The 17813-nt window shown below is 45.0% G+C and overlaps 1 protein-coding gene across 2 annotated transcripts in view; it reads right to left on the minus strand.

The window, feature by feature from the left end:
• The window catches only part of ATP6V0A2 (ATPase H+ transporting V0 subunit a2), a 35524-nt gene that overhangs the window by 7911 nt on the left and 9800 nt on the right, over window positions 1-17813 (minus strand). The window contains exons 4-15 of one of the 2 annotated variants that reach the window (XM_081252918.1): window positions 17574-17711; window positions 16473-16561; window positions 14448-14574; window positions 8895-8977; window positions 7225-7318; window positions 6414-6626; window positions 4318-4468; window positions 3908-4044; window positions 3414-3601; window positions 3224-3314; window positions 2056-2174; window positions 451-661 (exon numbers count right to left, since the gene is read on the minus strand). In XM_081252918.1, coding sequence (XP_081109044.1) covers window positions 451-661; window positions 2056-2174; window positions 3224-3314; window positions 3414-3601; window positions 3908-4044; window positions 4318-4468; window positions 6414-6626; window positions 7225-7318; window positions 8895-8977; window positions 14448-14574; window positions 16473-16561; window positions 17574-17711 — 1641 coding nt within the window. The remainder of the gene's footprint in view (window positions 1-450; window positions 662-2055; window positions 2175-3223; window positions 3315-3413; window positions 3602-3907; window positions 4045-4317; window positions 4469-6413; window positions 6627-7224; window positions 7319-8894; window positions 8978-14447; window positions 14575-16472; window positions 16562-17573; window positions 17712-17813) is intronic. The other variant, XM_081252919.1, reaches the window with a different exon arrangement.

The raw sequence follows: 17813 nt of genomic DNA on the forward strand, positions 1-17813 counted from the left end.
TTCCTTTCCTTACCTAAACTCACAGCTGATGTGCATGGCATCACACAAATGCACAGTTATAGAAAAGCCAGTTTTGGAGAGGGCCAGCGTGCCGTGGTACAAGTGCCAGTTCTCTGAGGACCTGGCTTAGCCAGAGGTTGATTTTAAAGAAACTGGAAAAATGGATGGATGGACAGCCCTCAGGAACCCTCCAGTAATACATTCTCTTCCCACCAGTTTTCATGGCTACTGAGGGGCATCGAGTTTGGATTACACAGTCTGACCAGGGCCCCCAAGACAGCACTCAGAGCAGGATGGCACCCTCTTGGGGTAACACACAGAGGAGCAGAAAGCCCCTCTGTGCCTGGGAGGCCTGTGGAAAGCACCTTTAATCATTCTACTGATGAAAACAAAAAGGCTATCAGGAGGACTTCCTTTGAGTTCTTCACAGTGGAAAACACAACTGCTTACCTGCCCTGGGTAAAGACCACCTGTGTCACTAGCCGGGAATAAAAACATGTTAATAAATTCAATCAGAATGCTAGGAGCGACTCTGGAGGTTTCTGCTGAATAAACCAGCCACTTATAGACAATCATAAATATAAGGTAGCCAAAGATGCAGAGCATGAAGAGAAGTTCTGGGATGGAAACCAGGTAGATGTTGAACTTCTTCCTGAAATGTCTAGGGAAAAAAAAAAAAAAGGAATCGATCAACCCATGAACAACATTGGACTAAGAGAAAAAGCAAAGAGTAGATTAATCTTAAATTCTCTGTGACAAAGTCTATCTCAGCGTAACATCATCTGTCTTACGATTCAGATGTCACCACGAAGAAAAGAGACGTGAGGACGGTAGAGATGACTAGTGCTTCACTGTCAGATCCAGCTAGAGAAAAAAGACATAACTTCTTTCCCCGAATATACCAGCTCTAAGAAGCAAACAAAAGTTTTCTGATTTAGAAAATGAAAAAAAGATATGGCAAAAATCCCCTCTGGAAATAAACATGAATGTACATGTTGCACGTCTCCCTCACTTGAACGTAAACTCCATGAGGGCGAAAACTTCCTTCTGTCCTCCTCACTGTTCAATCCCTGGTGCCTAGAACAGTGCGGGGCACCGTCTATGTGCTCAACAAATATTTGCTGAATCAATGAAGCTGCCAAAAACCTTATCATCAAAACAGAATTGGGGCTTCCCTGGTGGCGCAGTGGTTAAGAATCCGCCTGCCAATGCAGGGGACATGGGTTCAAACCCTGGTCCGGGAAGATCTCACATGTCACGGAGCAGCTAAACCCGTGCACCACAACTACTGAGCCTGCGCTCTAGAGCCCACAAGCCACAACTACTGAGCCCACATACCACAACTACTGAAGCCCACGTGCCTAGAGCCTGTGCTCCGCAACAAGAGAAGCCACCGCAATGAGAAGCCCGCGCACCGCAACAAAGAGTAGCCCCCACTCGCCACAACTAGAGAAAGCCCGCGTGCAGCAACGAAGACCCAACACAGCCAAAAATAAATAAATAAAATAAATTAAAAAAAAACAAACAAACCCAGAACCATAGGACTTCCCTGGTGGCTCAGTGGTTAAGAATCCACCTGCCAATGCAGGGGACACGGCTTCAAGCCCTGGTCCGGGAAGATCTCACATGTCACGGAGCAGCTAAACCCGTGCGCCACAACTACTGAGCCTGTGCTCTAGAGCCCAAGTCACATACTAAGCCCATGCGCCGCAACTACTGAAGCCTGCGTGCTGCAACTACTGAAGCCCGCACCGCCTAGAGCCCATGCTGCGCAACGAGAGAGGCCACCACAATGAGAAGCCCACACACCACAACGAAGAGTAGCCCCCCCTCGCCGCAACTAGAGAGAGCCCGCGTGCAGCAGCAAAGACCCAACGCAGCCAAAAATTTTTTAAAATAAAAATAAAAATAAATAAAAAACAGAATCATATTAATACAACAAACCACTATGCTGGCTGCCTTTAAGATCCATGTAGTCTACCATCAAGAAGCAAAGTTTAAGAAATACCAAAAACTTGGCTTATAAATACTGGTTATAAAATAATCTGTACTTACAAGTGGTTAAATATTCCCAGAATGACTCCAAAAGTCATGTGAATAATTCCTAAAATCACAGACATTTTCATTTTGAAAGAGTTCAGAAAAGTGAGGCGATTTGTGGCCAAGTTCCAAATCTAAAGACAAAACAAAACCAAAAAAGAAAACTTTAACTTCCTTCAACTGCCTTAGGAGAAAAGTGCTGTTCCTTAAGGAAACTGTGGTCAGGTTTTTTCCAAGTTTCCAATTATGTTAACAACATTAAATTTTACCAATTATGTTTAGAGATGAGAATGAACATTTAGGAGAGGGCTACCTCGGAGAGCTCAGATTAGGGAATGCTAGACTTTTGTCACTGAGTTTTTTTCACTACTGTATCACATGACTCCAAACCAATTTCGAGGTAGTTTCTAAGCTTTTCTTTTAAGGCTGAGATTCCTCGTGAAGACCCCTGGGTCTAGGGAAATGCTGCCTGGGCCTCGTAAGCAGCAGCCTGCTGAGCTGTGTTGGGGGCAGGACAGGGGCAACCCCGGCCCTGGCGCCACGGCTTCACTTTCCTTCTCCCACACTTTTTCCCTTTCAAACAACCACCTCAATAAGCACCGTGATAAGCCTAAGCTCCCTTTCCACTCTAAGATTCCGTACTATTTCTCTCTACATCAAAGGGTAAAAACACAATTCACTTGTACAAAGAAGAAATCGAAGAAACAGCGCACATTACGTGGCTCCGGGAGTGCCACTTCTCACTAGAGTAAAGCAGGTCAGGATGTAGGACAGACCGTAGCCCCAGCTCGCTGTGGTCCTGTATTCGGGCACTGACCCTGGCTTCCCAAACGGACCGTCAGCTTCTTCTGTACAGCAGCCTGACTCAGAACACACGGTGAGCCTCTGGCGTCCAGGCAGAAACCCCCAGAGTACCACCCCCCCGCGTACAACCACCTGAACTGTGCTGAACAGTCTGAGAAACCGCTGCGACAGTTAAAGCGAGGTGGCACTGGGAATTCCCTGGAGGTCCAGTGGTTAGGACTCCGCACTTCCACTGCTGGGGGCGCAGGTTCGATCCCTGGTCAGGGAACTAAGATCCCACAAGCCGCGCGGCATGGCCAAAAATTTAAAGAATTTTTAATTAAAAAATTAGGTGGCAGTACCGAGGACGCCGAGAGAATGGGGAGGGGGGGACACTCACGGGATCAATGCCAAAAGGATAAGGGCCTCGGAACACTCCGGGAACACTGGGATCCAACTGCAAAACCCTGCTGTGCCTGATGACGCTGTCACTGGAACAAAAAGCAGGGTGAGGGCCTCCTGCGAAGGGGGAAGGAGACTCGGAGAAACGCCCCTCCACCTAAGACACTGTCTGGCAGCAGGACACTCACTTCCAAAGCATCATCTTCCTCTGCTCCGCTGGGCTGTGACTGGAGCTGTACATAGCAGACACGTTCCACCCGGAGCCAAAGAGGTTGACCGACTTGGAAAAGCAGTCGTTGTAGATGAGGCCCGTGTACACTGAGAACAGCCCCATCAGCAGGAGGATGTAGCGACCGTTGAAAAACATCCGCATGATCTGTGGGGAACGAGGCGGGGGGAGCGAAACAGGACCACTGGGAAAACGAGCCGATGTGACCGACTTAGTTTGGGCACCTTCTTAACCGCTCCTCTCAGGGCTGCTCAAAAGCAAGCTCACGGCACAGACACCCCCGTCACACAGGGATGAAGGCCCACCCGCCCCCACCAACCATGTCTCAGGTGGGTTACGGTTATCGCCCCAAACTGAACATCTTTAAATGTCTCTTTTTCTAGTTAAACAGAAGAGAATCACTACTAATGCTGCCCAAACAGATATAATGAGCCCGAGTGTTTATGTTTTTACCTCTTGTGACTGACTTAGTCTGGGATGATCTTCATTTAACACCAACAGGAGGGCAAATAAGAACATCACAAAGCCATGTCCAAGGTCTCCAAACATCACGGCAAATAAAAAGGGGAAAGTGATGATGGTAAAGAGAGCTGCGGGAAAAGCAAGCGATTTCTGATTCACAGCAAAGGCAGAAAATTCTAGTTAATTCAAACATGACCACATACTGTATAATGATCTTGACCTCCCAAATTCTCAGGAGAGAGCTGATGGGTTAAAATTAACACTTTATACTAAATAAGATAACAAAACAGTAATAGTGGGCCTACTTTTCCAAATATCTATTATATTCTTATAGGGAAAGAAAGCAGCAGTGATGTATAAAATGTATAAAACACAAAGACTGGCCAATTCAGGCTTCCAACCTGGGTTCACTTCTCGGTAACTCCCAACCCCGTAGGCATCCACGATGTTCTGAAACCCCTCGGTGAATTTGTTGGTGCGGATGAGAGTCGGGGGTGTCTCTTTTGTTGGGATTGTGTTCATGAATGAGGGGATCGCGGCACCGCTCTCTCTCTTTCACATGAAAGAAAAGAGACAGAGAAAGAAAAAATTACCACCCAAGGGCTCTTTCAACAAATCTTAGTTGGCTGCCATGGAAAGGCCCCTGAGCACGTGGGAAAGCACTGACCACCCTCCTGGAGGTTCAAGTACAGCAGAAGTGACAGGAGGAACTGAGGAAGGCTGCTGGGGGACGTGGTCTTGGAGAAGGAAGGACCTAGCACGGCTGAGTGGTGGGAAGCAGGTGGGGACAGGTAGGACAAGAAAAAAACAAAATTTTGCCGTACTGACATTTTGGTTTATTCTTGCCTATTTTTCAGTGTTATGAGGTAATACTGTAGCTGTCTCTAAATTCCTCTTGAACATTTTTAAGAGCTAAACCACTATCAAAACCGATGGTACCTCAATAAATAAGAATCATCTAGAGCTTTAAAATATATAAATAGATGTCCCATACTCCAAAATAACTAATTTATGTATTTCCTTCTTTCTCAGCACCACGTGTTTTACATCTGTGCCGTAACAGAATTATGTGATGAGACAAGGTGATTAACCAAAATCTCCTAGAAAAACTTGTTTCCTTAAGTGCCACTTGAAGTTTGTACACCTGCTATTTCCAGTAAAGAACTAAGATTTTTTTTTGTTTTTTTATTTTATATTGGAGTCAAGTTGATTTACAATGTTGTGTTAGTTTCAGGTGTACAGCAAAGTGATTCAGTTATACACATACATCTACTTTTTTTCAGATTCTTTCCCATATAGGTTATTACATAGTATTAAGTAGAGTTCCCTGTGCTATACAGTAGGTCCTTGTTGGTTGTCTATTTTATATATAGTAGTGTGTATATGTCAGTCCCAACCTCCTACTTTACCTCTCCAAGAACTAAGTTTTGATACAGAAAAAACCCTCACAGGAACGTGGGAGACTGACCCCACAGCCCAGGAGTGGAAAGAAGATATTATTCACAGTTCAGAGGCTGTAATAGCAGAGATGGATGGGTTCAACTATATTTAACAAAAAACTTCTGCACGACCAAAGCAAACAAACAGAAAGAAACACCAAAAGACAAGTGACAACTTGGGGAGGATATCTGCTCTCGTATCATAGTCAACAAGCCAAGGAAATTAATAAGACAAAGACCAACAACCCAGTAGAAAATGGGCAAAGCATATGAACACAGCATTCACCAAAAAGGTGAAAATTCAAAGGCTCTTCTTAAACATACAAAAAGATATTCAACCTCACTCAAAATAAGAGAAATGCAACAATTGGCAATATTTGCCAAAACTGATCCAGCAATTCCATGCTGGGAATTTACCCAGAGGTAGGTTTGTGCATGTCTGAACCGGCAAAGGTCAAGTGTTAGTCACTGCACTGGTATTCATAAAGTTAGAAACCACCTAAATGACCAGGGACGTAGTTCAATAAGCCATGGTACATCCACTCAGCAGGACATTAAATACCTATTTAAAAACAGGGAAGTTTTCTTATGAGAAAAGAACAGTATGAATAGCACACAATCTTCTGTGAAGGAAGGGAATTCTCTCCCTTTATATATTCCTATCTGCTTATCTATGATTAAGAAACTCAAAGACATAAGAAAAGTAAAACAAGGGTTGTCTTTGAGCAGAGGAACTGGACATATGAGGCTCTGGATAGGAGGAAGCCACTTCACTGGGTCTTTTATATTTTTTAATTTTTTTTTTGACTTTTAAACCATGTGACTGAATTCCTTACTCAAAAGAGAAAATTTAAAATGCCTGTGCAAATCACTTTGCTGCACACCTGAAACATTGTAAATCAACCATACATCAATTAAAAAAAAAATGCCTGTGCACACAGAGCCTCGAGGGACCAACTCTCCGTAATTTCAGTTCAGAAGAGTGAACACGGTGTCCTCTCCTCCGCTATCTTATTTCCCGCGGGGAAGGGCTGGCAGGAAGTGGAGGGCCGCCTCACCGAGCCCTCCTCCAGAGCAAGGCGCAGCTCATGTAGATCGGCCTCGGGACACCAGACCTCGGCAATGAGGCACTTGTTGGTCACGTCGAAGCTACACATGTTCAGCATATGGTAAATGGCTTTCATCTTCTTCACCTGGATGACGCGGCTGTAGACCGACTCGGCGGCTTTACAAAGCACTTGCCTTAAATAATCCTCGGTTTTGTGAAGCACCTGGGTGAGGACAAACATGGGCTTTCAGCAGAGTATCCACTGGGCACCTGACCTCCTCTGAGGGACTTTCTCCTCAGTGATGGGGGGGGGGGGCGAATTCCAGGCACCTGCCTCTCTGGGGACAGTTAAGGAAGTTCAGTCCTTCTCCTCCAGGCCCTGGAGCTGCCTTTCCAGAAAGGACCCCAGGGCACAGGAAATGGTTAGAAGTCGTGGTCCCTGTGGCGGCATGATGGCCTGGCTGGGTCCAGAGAGCTGGGGGCCTGGGTCTTACCCACTCCCAGCCTGAAAATAGTGCAGGTAAAATTACAGCCAGCACTGTAAATGGGGCTCGCTTGTCCTCTCTGATCAAGAACTACACTCTGACAGATCAAAGATGACCAGACTCTTCTTTAAAGCCCCATCATGTAGAAACCATCTAGGTTTCTAAAAGCCTGCTAAAATAAAACTCCCACGAAGAGGAGGGAGGTGCCATTCCAAACTCCCTAAAACACCTTGATTTGTACACAACCAAAATTTTCCACATTAAAGAAGAAAGTAAATGTATTTGTGAATGTTTTACAAACCCTCGGACAAGGAGGCAAGTTTCTGCGCCACTCACAGTGTACAGATCTTGAATCCGGGTGTTCAGGCCCTCCTGGATCTCCCTCCGCTCCTCGGCGCTATTCGGGTAGGGGTAAACGTGGCAGTGGTAACTGGAAGACAGGATTCGACACAGTGCCGCGGCTGTCAGAACTGCAAGGAGCTACGTCAAAAACTAGAGCTAAATTCAGTCTACCTCCTGGGCGTATTTCCTCCCAAACCAGAATAAAAGCAGCCCTCTGGGAGAAAAAGGTGCAGGCACAGGCACCCAGCCATGGTAAGGTCTCGCACACGGACACTCAACAAATTTTCTACGGAATTCCACAGATTTAGTGAACCCTGTCTCGGCTCCACATTCCATTCCTACCCTCGATGATTCCCAAAAGCTCATTCCCAACTCCAACGTTCTGAAATTCACCACCACCCTTGGGCTGGAAATCATTAAACAAGTGTAAAATATAAATCAAAGACAAAGAACATACAACAATAATTACCTTTTTACAAAAAAGAGAAAATCGGGGGAGGAGAAAGCTCTGGATGCCTAGCAATGGCCTCTGACATCGGCTTCAGTAAACGTCCTCTGGGGCCACGTGTGACACCAGGACGCAGGGGAGGCAGAGCCACGCCCCCCCAGTTGCAGCCACGCCCCCCAGCTGCAGCCACACCCCCTCAGCTGCTGCGACTCCCATGCTACCTTTGTGGGTTTTTTGGGGGGGGGGGTTGTTTTTGTTTTTGTTTTTTTTTACAGCCTCAGTGTTTTAATGCCACGCTTTATGTTCCTCTTTAAGCTCTGGCTACTAAAATTAAATTCTTACTCCAGCCTTATCCTAAGCAATGATATCTGTGAAGTCACAGGTTTGTGTGCTGGCTATCGTTTTTCTAATCTACATAAAAAATAAATATATACCTATTAAAGTAAGAATAGGCTAGTCCACGTATCACCTAAAGTTACTTTCCATAACACCAGTGACTGAGTACCAAACTCTGGTGAATATTGAATCTGAAGGAAATAACCAAACCCCACCCTTACTTACCCCAGCAAGAAGCAAGGCCAGCTAAAATTTCCCCAAGTATAAGAAAACAAAAGGCCATTCTTTTGAGTTTTCGTGTGGTTTTGCTTGCTTTCCCACTGGTGACAAGACTAAGTCACAGACCGATTCTTGCTGCGATACTGCTCCACGTTTACCGGAGGCTTACGTGGTACGGGAGCCTTTTACTTGTACCATCTCATTTGGCAGGCAGGCCCCTCCGAGCCCACCCTCTCCACCATCTGCCAGGCCCCCTTCCCCAGGGTGCAAAGAAGGTAACTGCAGAGGGCTGGGAAAGGATGAGCCGCACGCTCCATGAGGACGGATAAGCCTACGCGTAGCTAAAGGCAACAGAAAGGCACCAAATATTAAAAGTGGATTCCTTCCCCAGTTGAACTTGAGCCTTCATTCCCAAGGGAAAAAAATCAAATCTGGGAATGTTCTTAACATGGTGTCTACTTTTAAATTATTTTAAGTATTACACTGGCGAGAGAGATGACAAATTACATGTTTTAAAACATGGTATTACAGCAAAGAAATCATGTAACAAAACTCAGCAGCCTTGGCAACCACTGTATTTCTCTTCAGAGACACACTTCAAGAAAACTAGAGGTTACTGAGGATAAAGAAGTAAATGAAGTAAAATGTTTCTTTTTCTTACCAGTCACATATCTTCTTAACCTTGTGGCCAATCTGCTCTCCCCAGAAGGAAATCAAGAACACATACCATTTGATGACTTCTCCCTGCAAAGAAGAAAGATAACTGTTACTTCTCGGTCTAGAACTTTGCAAATTCTGGCAGCTCACACTCTGTCAAAGAGTTAGTTCATTCATTCATTCATTCATTCATTCAACAAACACTAAACACTGCCCATCCTCATTATCTGCGGATTCCATAATTGCAGATTCACCCCAGAAATCACTCATAACCCCCAAATCAATACTCAAGCATTTATTCACTCATTTGCGGACATGCAGAGCGACAAAACTTTTGAGTCACCCAATGTGCATATTCCTGCTGAGGTCAAACAAGGTGACCCTCTGCCTTCTTATTTCAGCTCATACTGTAAACAAGTGTCCTTTCTGTGGTCTATTTAGCACCAAGTTTTTCACACTTTTGTGCTTTTTGTGCTGATTTCACTGTTCAAAATGGTCCTCAGAGTTGTCTAGTGTTTCCGAGCACAGGAAGGCTGTGACGTGCACTTACGTGTGTCCCATAAGCTTTGTTCAGACAGGCGTGACGGTGCGGTTGGCAGTGAGTTCAATGTTAATGAATCAACAGTATATATTAAATAAGGTGTCTTTAAATAAAACAAGGTTATGTATTGATCGGCTGACAAAAGCATCATGACCAGAGACTCACAGGAACCAAACCCTGCGCTTCCCCTAGGAGCAAGGGCTCAGTTCTCACGGAGACCGTACAATGTTAACTACTACAAATAATGAGAATTGACTGTATTCACAAATATTCTACAAACAGAACTGAATAGGTTTTTGGCCAATTTGCCAGGCACTGGTTCCCAGTGCTAGGAATACAGCAGTGAACAAAACAGATAAAAATCCCTGACCTGGGAGGGAAGGGAGGGGAGGGACGCTTATATCAAGTTAGCAGCAGGAGACACCAGGAAAGTACATAATACACCAAATGGACACGAGGACGACAAAGACAGTAAAGCCGGGAGGGGTGACAGGGAGAGAGAGGCTGGGGGCTGAGCTTGTGAATCGGGCATGGAGGGCAGGCCTCCCTGAGAAGGGGACATCTGGGCCCAGAGGAGTGCAGGGGGGGAGGGAGCGAGCCATGTGGATCCTGGGGAAGAGCCTCCTGAGCCCGAGGGAAAGCTCGTGCAGAGGCAAGACGAGGGGAAGCGAGAAGGCCAGCCTGGCTGAAGAGGAACGGCCAGAGGGGTGACAAGATGGGACGCCGTGAGACAGGAAGCCACGGGAGGGCTTTAAGGCGGGACGGGGGGTGTGGTGGGGAGACGCTCTGACTCGTTTTACAGGGATCACTCTGGATGCTGGGCGGAGAAGAGCTGAGCTGGCACTTACTGAGACAGGCCAGCCTGGACGGGCAGGTCTGGGGGGGCAGATCGGGAGTTCAGTTCTAGGTGTCACATGGAAATGTCTTCCAGAAACTTCAAAGGTAGGGAGGAGCCAGTTAAATAGAAGTCTGGTATTCAGGGGAGAGGTCCAAGCCAGATGTATACATTCGAGGGATGGTATTTAAAGCCATGAAGTTACATGGGATCCCTAAGGGCACAGAGGAGAGAAGCAATCCAAGAATTGAGCTCTGGGGTGGAGGGGATGGGGAACAGGTTGGGGAGCTTCAGGCAGAGCAGAGGCACTTGGGTCCCGAAGGCAGGGACGCAGGGCAGCCGGGAAGGGGAGGCCAGGGAGGAGTCGGCTGAGGTGTCTGGGAGGCTGGTTACGGGGAATAAGGAAGCGAATCGCACGGTTCATGAACCGCACTGAGGATGAGGAAGGCCATCTTTGTCGCCGTCAGAAGAGAGTGAAAACACCGAGAAAGAGATGTCAGGATCGCAGGTTAGAGTCCGAGCAAACGGTGTTATAATGAATGTGCACAGGTAGCTGCAGAAGCGGATAGAGCTCTGTGTGTGTGTGTGTGTGTGTGTGTCCATGTTTTGACTGCTGAAAGGGCCCAGAAGCAACGACACTCCAGTACATGATGAGAACTCAAACACCAGATCCTTGTTTCTAAACTCCATCCCCTACTAAAAGGAACCAGCAGTCCTTGAAGGAATGGCTGACTCCAGACAGAGGCAGGTACCATCCTGTGGTGCCAGAAAGTAAGGAATTGCTCAGTGAATGCTGCAGACGTGCCAAAGGCCAGAGGAGCACACACGAAGGGACTCCCAGTGGCCAAATCAGGGACAATTTGGACATCAAAGTAAAAAGGACTGGGACTTCCCTGGTGGCGCAGTGGTTAAGAATCCGCCTGCCAATGCAGGGGACACGGGTTCGAGCCCTGGTCTGGGAAGATCCCACATGTCGCGGAGCAACTAAGCCCGTGCACCACAACTACTAAGCCCACGCTCTAGAGCCTGCGAGCCACAACTACTGAGCCCATGTGCCACAACTATGAAGCCTGCGTGCCTAGAGCCCATGCTCCACAACAAGAGAAGCCACCGCAATGAGGAACCCGCGCACTGCCAATGGAGAGTAGCCCCTGCTCGCCGCAACTAGAGAAAGCCCGTGCACAGTAACGAAGACCCAACGCAGCCAAAAATAAAATTAAAAAAAAAAAGTAATGTTTGTGAAATTCTTACCTAATAAACTAGGATATTCATGTCTAAAAAGTGTTTAAAAAAAAAAAGAAAGAAAATACCCAGGGGGAAGAAAGAAATGGTATTTATAATGAATTTGATTTTGAAGATTCCTTAACAATTTTATAAATAGTACTGTGTCAGGGAACACAACCACCTAAGACATAATATGGAACACAGATGTATGCAACATAAAAAATACAAATCATAAAACCACATGAAACTGCCTGAGTCCAGCTTTGACAGAGAGACTAGTCAGCATCTAGAAATGATACTGACAAAGGAGAAAATGGCTAGAAATATGCTCTGGGGTTTGTAAGGACTTTAAGGGGTTGACCCAAAAGGTATTAAACATGACACTATAAATAAATCCTAGAACCTGAGTAAAAGTTACCAAATCAAATCTCATATCCTCCCCAGAACAAGGACTAACAGAATGCACAATGAAACATAAATAGCGACTCTCTCTGAGCAGGAGGATTACAGGTGACTGATTTTCTTCATGTTTTCTATATTGTTCCCAATTTTCTGATAACAAGCACGCATTTCCTTTGTAATCATGGTGGGGGGAGGAGTTGTAGTTTCAAGAGATACGTATCTGCCAATTATACTTCAACAAAAAAATTAGAAGTGAAGAAAAAGTAAAGAATTTTTTTAAAAAATATATACATCTCTAACCATGTCTCCATATTTCTTCAGACATTTAATGCCCTTTAACAAATGTGGTAAAAACTCAGCACAAAAGAGCTTAGACATTGTATAGAAAAAAAATTTTTTTACAGAGTAAATGCTCTGCGTGAGAATGATGGATATGTTCTTTTAATTAAAGAAAAAACTCAAAGAACATGTAAATGCTACTTCAGAACAGTTTTAATCTTCACCTTTACATAGAGAGGTCGTAATGGTCGCAGGTGAAGGATAACCAACATGTTGCTACTGGCAGTTTCAGGAGCCACAAAAAATATTACAGGTGTGTGGTTAACGAACAGCTTGACTGATTAGATTTTCCAACGTGTGTGGTTTACTTAGGCTGAACCTTATGAAAATTATTTCACAGCCAAACTCCTTTAGGTGTCAAAACTATTAATCTTATAGCCCAAAATCCTGAGGCAAATCTAGGAAAGAAAACACGAACGCTTTTCTCAAAACTGAGAATCCCAAGTTCCTTTTCTACCCTTACTAGATCAGTTCATCCTCACTTAGACCAATTTATAATAGTTATTTTTATGATGAGGTCTTTAAAAAAAAAAAATCACAGCTATTTTAAAAGGTAATGATGGCTTTGGCCACCCGGCTTCCCCTCCTGAATAATTCATTCCTGAAGCCTTAGATGTGCATTCGAGGATGGACCTGGAGAGGGGAGGGGGAGGGCAACAGTGGCCCAGGGCAAAGTCAGAGCCCAAGCAAAGTGAGGAGGCCCTGCCGTCCACACTAGGGGACAACCCGGGCTGGGGGCTGGGGAACTCGGAGCTCTACGCAGAGAGAAGAGCGGGGCAGCAGAGGTGGGAAATCAGTGGGCAGACTGGTCCCATACAAGGGGACGGATCAATAAGTATATTAACAATAATGGGAGCCAAGTTTCCCACCACTGAAGAAAGGAGTTACAAACACAGAAAGAGAGAAACTTAGAATGAACCCTGTGGTGTTGGACTGGAATTGGAGGTAAACTCACAGTTTTCATGTATACACACAGGTACAGAAATAAAGCTGTGAGTGTGTGTGAGCCGTGTGCGTGTGTGCATCCTAGAGCTGTCCACTGACAGAGCTGGGAACAGCGACACCTCAGTCCCTGTGGGCACACCCAAAGACCGCATCCTGGCTTCTAATTACCATTCTCCACTGAAGAGAACCAGGTTCCTTGGAGAAATGGCTGATTCCAGAGCTGCATGAGGGAAATTACAAGATGAATCTGGACATCTTGTTATGCAGGAAAGCAAAGAAGCATTCAAAAAATGATGGGAACATGTAAAAAGAAAATAAAAGCCAGCTCCATGGCCTCCAACGGCCAAATCTAGAGCAGGTGAATATCAAAATAAAGAATTACAGTAACAGAGTATAACTCATTGAATAAAACAGGAAATAATTTAATGCACTGAAAATCTGATGAGAAATTGAGTACTTACAGAGTTTCAAAGCACTTCCCCCAAAACATGTACTAAATACAAAGGAAATGGAGTAATACATTCACAGTGGAGAAGCTTAGGAGTCACTACCTTGAACAAGTGATCCAAGGGAACAGCACTAGTAACGAGACAAAGGAACTGTGCACCCCTGATGGGAAGCAGCATCACTTCCTGCCCAAGACACAGAACTTGAATCTAATCATGAGAAAACATCAGACAAACCCAAACAGACGGGCATTCTACCAAAATAAAAACCACTGGTCTGTAATAATTTTTAAATGTCCAGGTCACAAAGGTCAAGGTAAGACTGAGAAATTATCCCAGAATGAAGGAGACCAAAGAGACATGACAATTAAGTCCAAAGCCTGATTCTAAACTAGATCCTTTGCTATAAAAGACAGTATTGTCGGAATTCCCTGGCGGTCCGGTGGTTGGGACGCCGAGCTTCCACTGCAGGGGGCCCGGGTTCCATTCCTGGTGGGAGAACTAGGATCCTGCGTGCTGCGCGGCCGCAAATAAATAAATGAATAAATAAATGCCCCCCCCCAAAAAAAACAGACAGTGTTGGGACGGCTGGTGAAACCCAAACAGGATCTGAGGCTGGGAGGGTGGCAACGTATCCCCGTCAACGTCCCAGGCATACTATGGCAGCGCGGGAGAGAGTCCTCCATGTTAAGAACTACCCCCCAAACGCATCCAAGGATGGCAAGGCAGGTGGTGGACAGCTCACTGAAGTGCTCCGCTCTGCACTGTGCCTCCAGCTTGGGCACAAGTCCACCGCTGCTAAACGGGGAGGGGGGGCCCACTCACCGTTTCAGGGTCTTCCAGGGGCCCCTCCAGCTCTGCGTGCGTCACGATGCTGTGCCCTTTGCAGGCTCGCCACAGCGTTCTCCCGAATGCTTCAGCTTTCCCTTGGTTAATGAGGCCAGACACAAATCTGTGAGACACCAAAGGCTGTGGTCCAGTAAGTGCAGTGAGGATTACCGAACCGCATGAAGAGGGCGGCGAAGCCCTTCACAGCTGCCGAAGTGCTGGCGATATCCCCAAAGCCCTCCGACTGCACAATCTCTGAAATGCTGCATAAAATAGTTTTGAAACATCCTCCTCAGTGTAGACCTGAGCTCATAATTTCGAGAAATTCTTGGAATCCAAAAATAAAACAGGACCTCGTAGCTGTGCCCTCATGTATTATACTGACCCAGTATCTTTTTTTTTTTTAACAATCTAAACTTCCTGTTCTTATGGCCCAATATAAACCCACTTTTAACAAATATCATACCCAGGTATATGTGAAATGAAGCAGGATTCATTAACAATAATCAATACATTAAAATACAATCATACCCAGATGAAGCTCCTCCTACTTTGCAAAAGGTGAAAAAAAAAGCTGAAATTGAAATGCATTTTGAGTACTTAAGTATGGATATAAACAGGGCATGACTATTTCTTTTTTTTTTCTGCTTTATAACAAATTTAATCAGTTATATATATACATATGTTCCCATACCCCCTCCCTTTTGCGTCTCCCTCCCACCCTCCCTATCCCACCCCTCCAGGCGGTCACAAAGCACCGAGCTGATCTCCCTGTGCTATGCGGCTGCTTCCCACTAGCTATCTACCTTACGTTTGGTAGTGTATATATGTCCATGCCGCTCTTTTGCTTTGTCACAGCTTACCCTTCCCCCCCACCATATCTTCAAGTCCATTCTCTAGTAGGTCTGTGTCTTTATTCCTGTCTTACCCCTATGTTCTTCATGACATTTTTTTTTCTTAAATTCCATATGTATGTGTCAGCATACAGTATTTGTCTTTCTCTTTCTGACTTACTTCACTCTGTATGACAGACTCTAGGTCCATCCACCTCATTACTAATAACTCAATTTCGTTTCTTTTTATGGCTGAGTAATATTCCATTGTATGGATGTGCCACATCTTCTTTATCCATTCATCTGATGTGACCCAGTATCTTAAGGCCTTGGGTTTCAATGCCAGCAAGGGAGACAGGAGACGGGCACTGGGTCGATATCAGGTGAAGAGATGGAACTGAATCCCCAACCTCCCCAAAGTTGGGACTCTTGCCCCCCAACAAAGGGCTACACCTTAAGTGAATAGGTGGACTAGAAAAAAATCCACCTTGCAAAGGAGCCTACGAGCAAACTTGTTTATTTCGGCTTTGGTTTTGGAGAGAAGCGGAAGAGTCAGGCAGAGAGAAAACAAACAGAAAAACAAAGAAACTCAAGCTGAGAAATTAACGTAAGATGACTCCAGGTAGGTAGAGTGCTCCCAAGTACCTGACATCCGTAAAAATAAGTTCTCTCTGAAAGAATACAGCCTCAAACTAAACATCACTGAATTCCTACACATAAGGAATAGAGGAACAGTTGATAATAAAAAGAAATCACAAATCACATGAGGAAACAAGTTACCATTAGTTCAAGTAAACAGAGAGAGTGAACAGTAGAAAGAGACCCTTAAAATACGATTAATAAATTAACCAACTCAGTTGAGCCCCTATGTTGCCACCAAACAAAACAGGACTTGACGCTTCAATGACCAATTATTTTAGGCTATGGGGCAACGAAGAATATGGCATAACTGGCATAAGTTCCTTCTTTCCACCTCATTGTACCAAAAGAAGAAATTCCCATCGTATTTAGCTAAAAAGTCAATACAGCTGAGTGAGTGATTCAAATCAACAAATACAGGAGTACAGTGTTTTCTTAAACAAATATTCACTTTCTGTCATTCCATCACAGGCTTTCAGATGGTGGTCGTCCTTCCACTCAGCAGAGCTTGTCTCCCACTGACAAGAAGGACCCACCAGTTGTCACTTACCCTAGTTTTGCTCCCAGCCTCTGCATACAGCTATAGTCCAACAAAGAATCGTTCTCCAAGGGAGGGAATTCTTCGTAAGTGGGCTCAAACTACAAAGAGATATGAAACCAAGTGTGTCTCACTGAAAGTGACACTTTAATTCTCAAGTCATGTTTCCAAACAAGTTTGCAGGGCATATGGGAACTCAGATCTGGATGCCAAGGCCCCAAGGTAACTCAGACATGTAACTCAGCTCTGATAGATAAAGAGTATAACTTCCCTGTCCCTTATTTGTAAGCTAGTTGAAGACATTTACTTAAAAATATAGTTATAACTTATGTCATTGACTTAATCCAAGACAGAGTAACTGTATCAGAGGTCACCGCTACAGGAAGTGAAACAAAGTTCACAAGGGACATACTTCTCCCCTCTCGGATACTCAGCTGAGTACTGTACTACTGCATAGGCTGTTCTTTATTCCCATACAGATTTTTTTTTTACTTCCATTACTCTCAGCAATTTCAGAAGAAAAAAAAAAAAAACTAAATTTTAGAGTTCGACTTCCACTGTTCAATTTTTTTCAACTGCAAACTAAAGCATTTCATGAATAGGAAGTAGTTATGGTTAAAACCAACCAACAAAGGAGAGGCTTAAAGCTTCTTTTAATGTCATATAATCCACCTGAAAGATAAAGCTAAGGTCAAAATGTATCTCATTTTTTTTAAGTGTATCTCTTTTTTTTTTTTTTTTTTAATTTTTAGCTGTGTTGGGTCTTCGTTGCTGTGCGCGGGCTTTCTCTAGTTGTGGCGGGCGGGGGCTACTCCTTGTTGAGTAAGGAGTATCTCTTCCAATGAGGAAGTCCCTCTATCTCTTTTAAAAAGCAACACCTCTACAGGAGTTGATAACAAAACCTGAAACTTTATGGGAACGAGAATTTTATAAAAGAAATATACTTCTGGGACTTCCCTGGTGGCCCAGTGGTTAAGACTCCGTGCTTCCACTACAGGGGGCACAGGTTCAATCCCTGGTCAGGGGAACTAAGATCCTGCATGCCGCGTGGCGCAACCAAAACAAAGAAAGAAAGAAAGAAAGAAATGCACTTCCTCCCGAGCATTCCAGCACCTGCGCATCGCGCCTGACGAAGGCCTTGGTCACTCGCAGCACGTGGGTGTACTCAGTCAGCTCCAGGAGGTTCTTCCTCAGCCTCTCCTTGTTCTTCGTGACCTCCCTCAGCTCAGCCTCCAGCTTCTGCAACTGCTCCTGAAATGAAACGGCAGCAGGGTTACTTCCAAGTCTGGTTCTAATACTCTCTTCACAGTACCCCAGAACTAGCAGAGGTTTTAAAAAGCCATAATGTATGAG

Source organism: Mesoplodon bidens (genome assembly GCF_964165515.1).
Source record: "Mesoplodon bidens genome assembly, chromosome: 13".
Lineage (NCBI taxonomy): Eukaryota > Metazoa > Chordata > Mammalia > Artiodactyla > Ziphiidae > Mesoplodon > Mesoplodon bidens.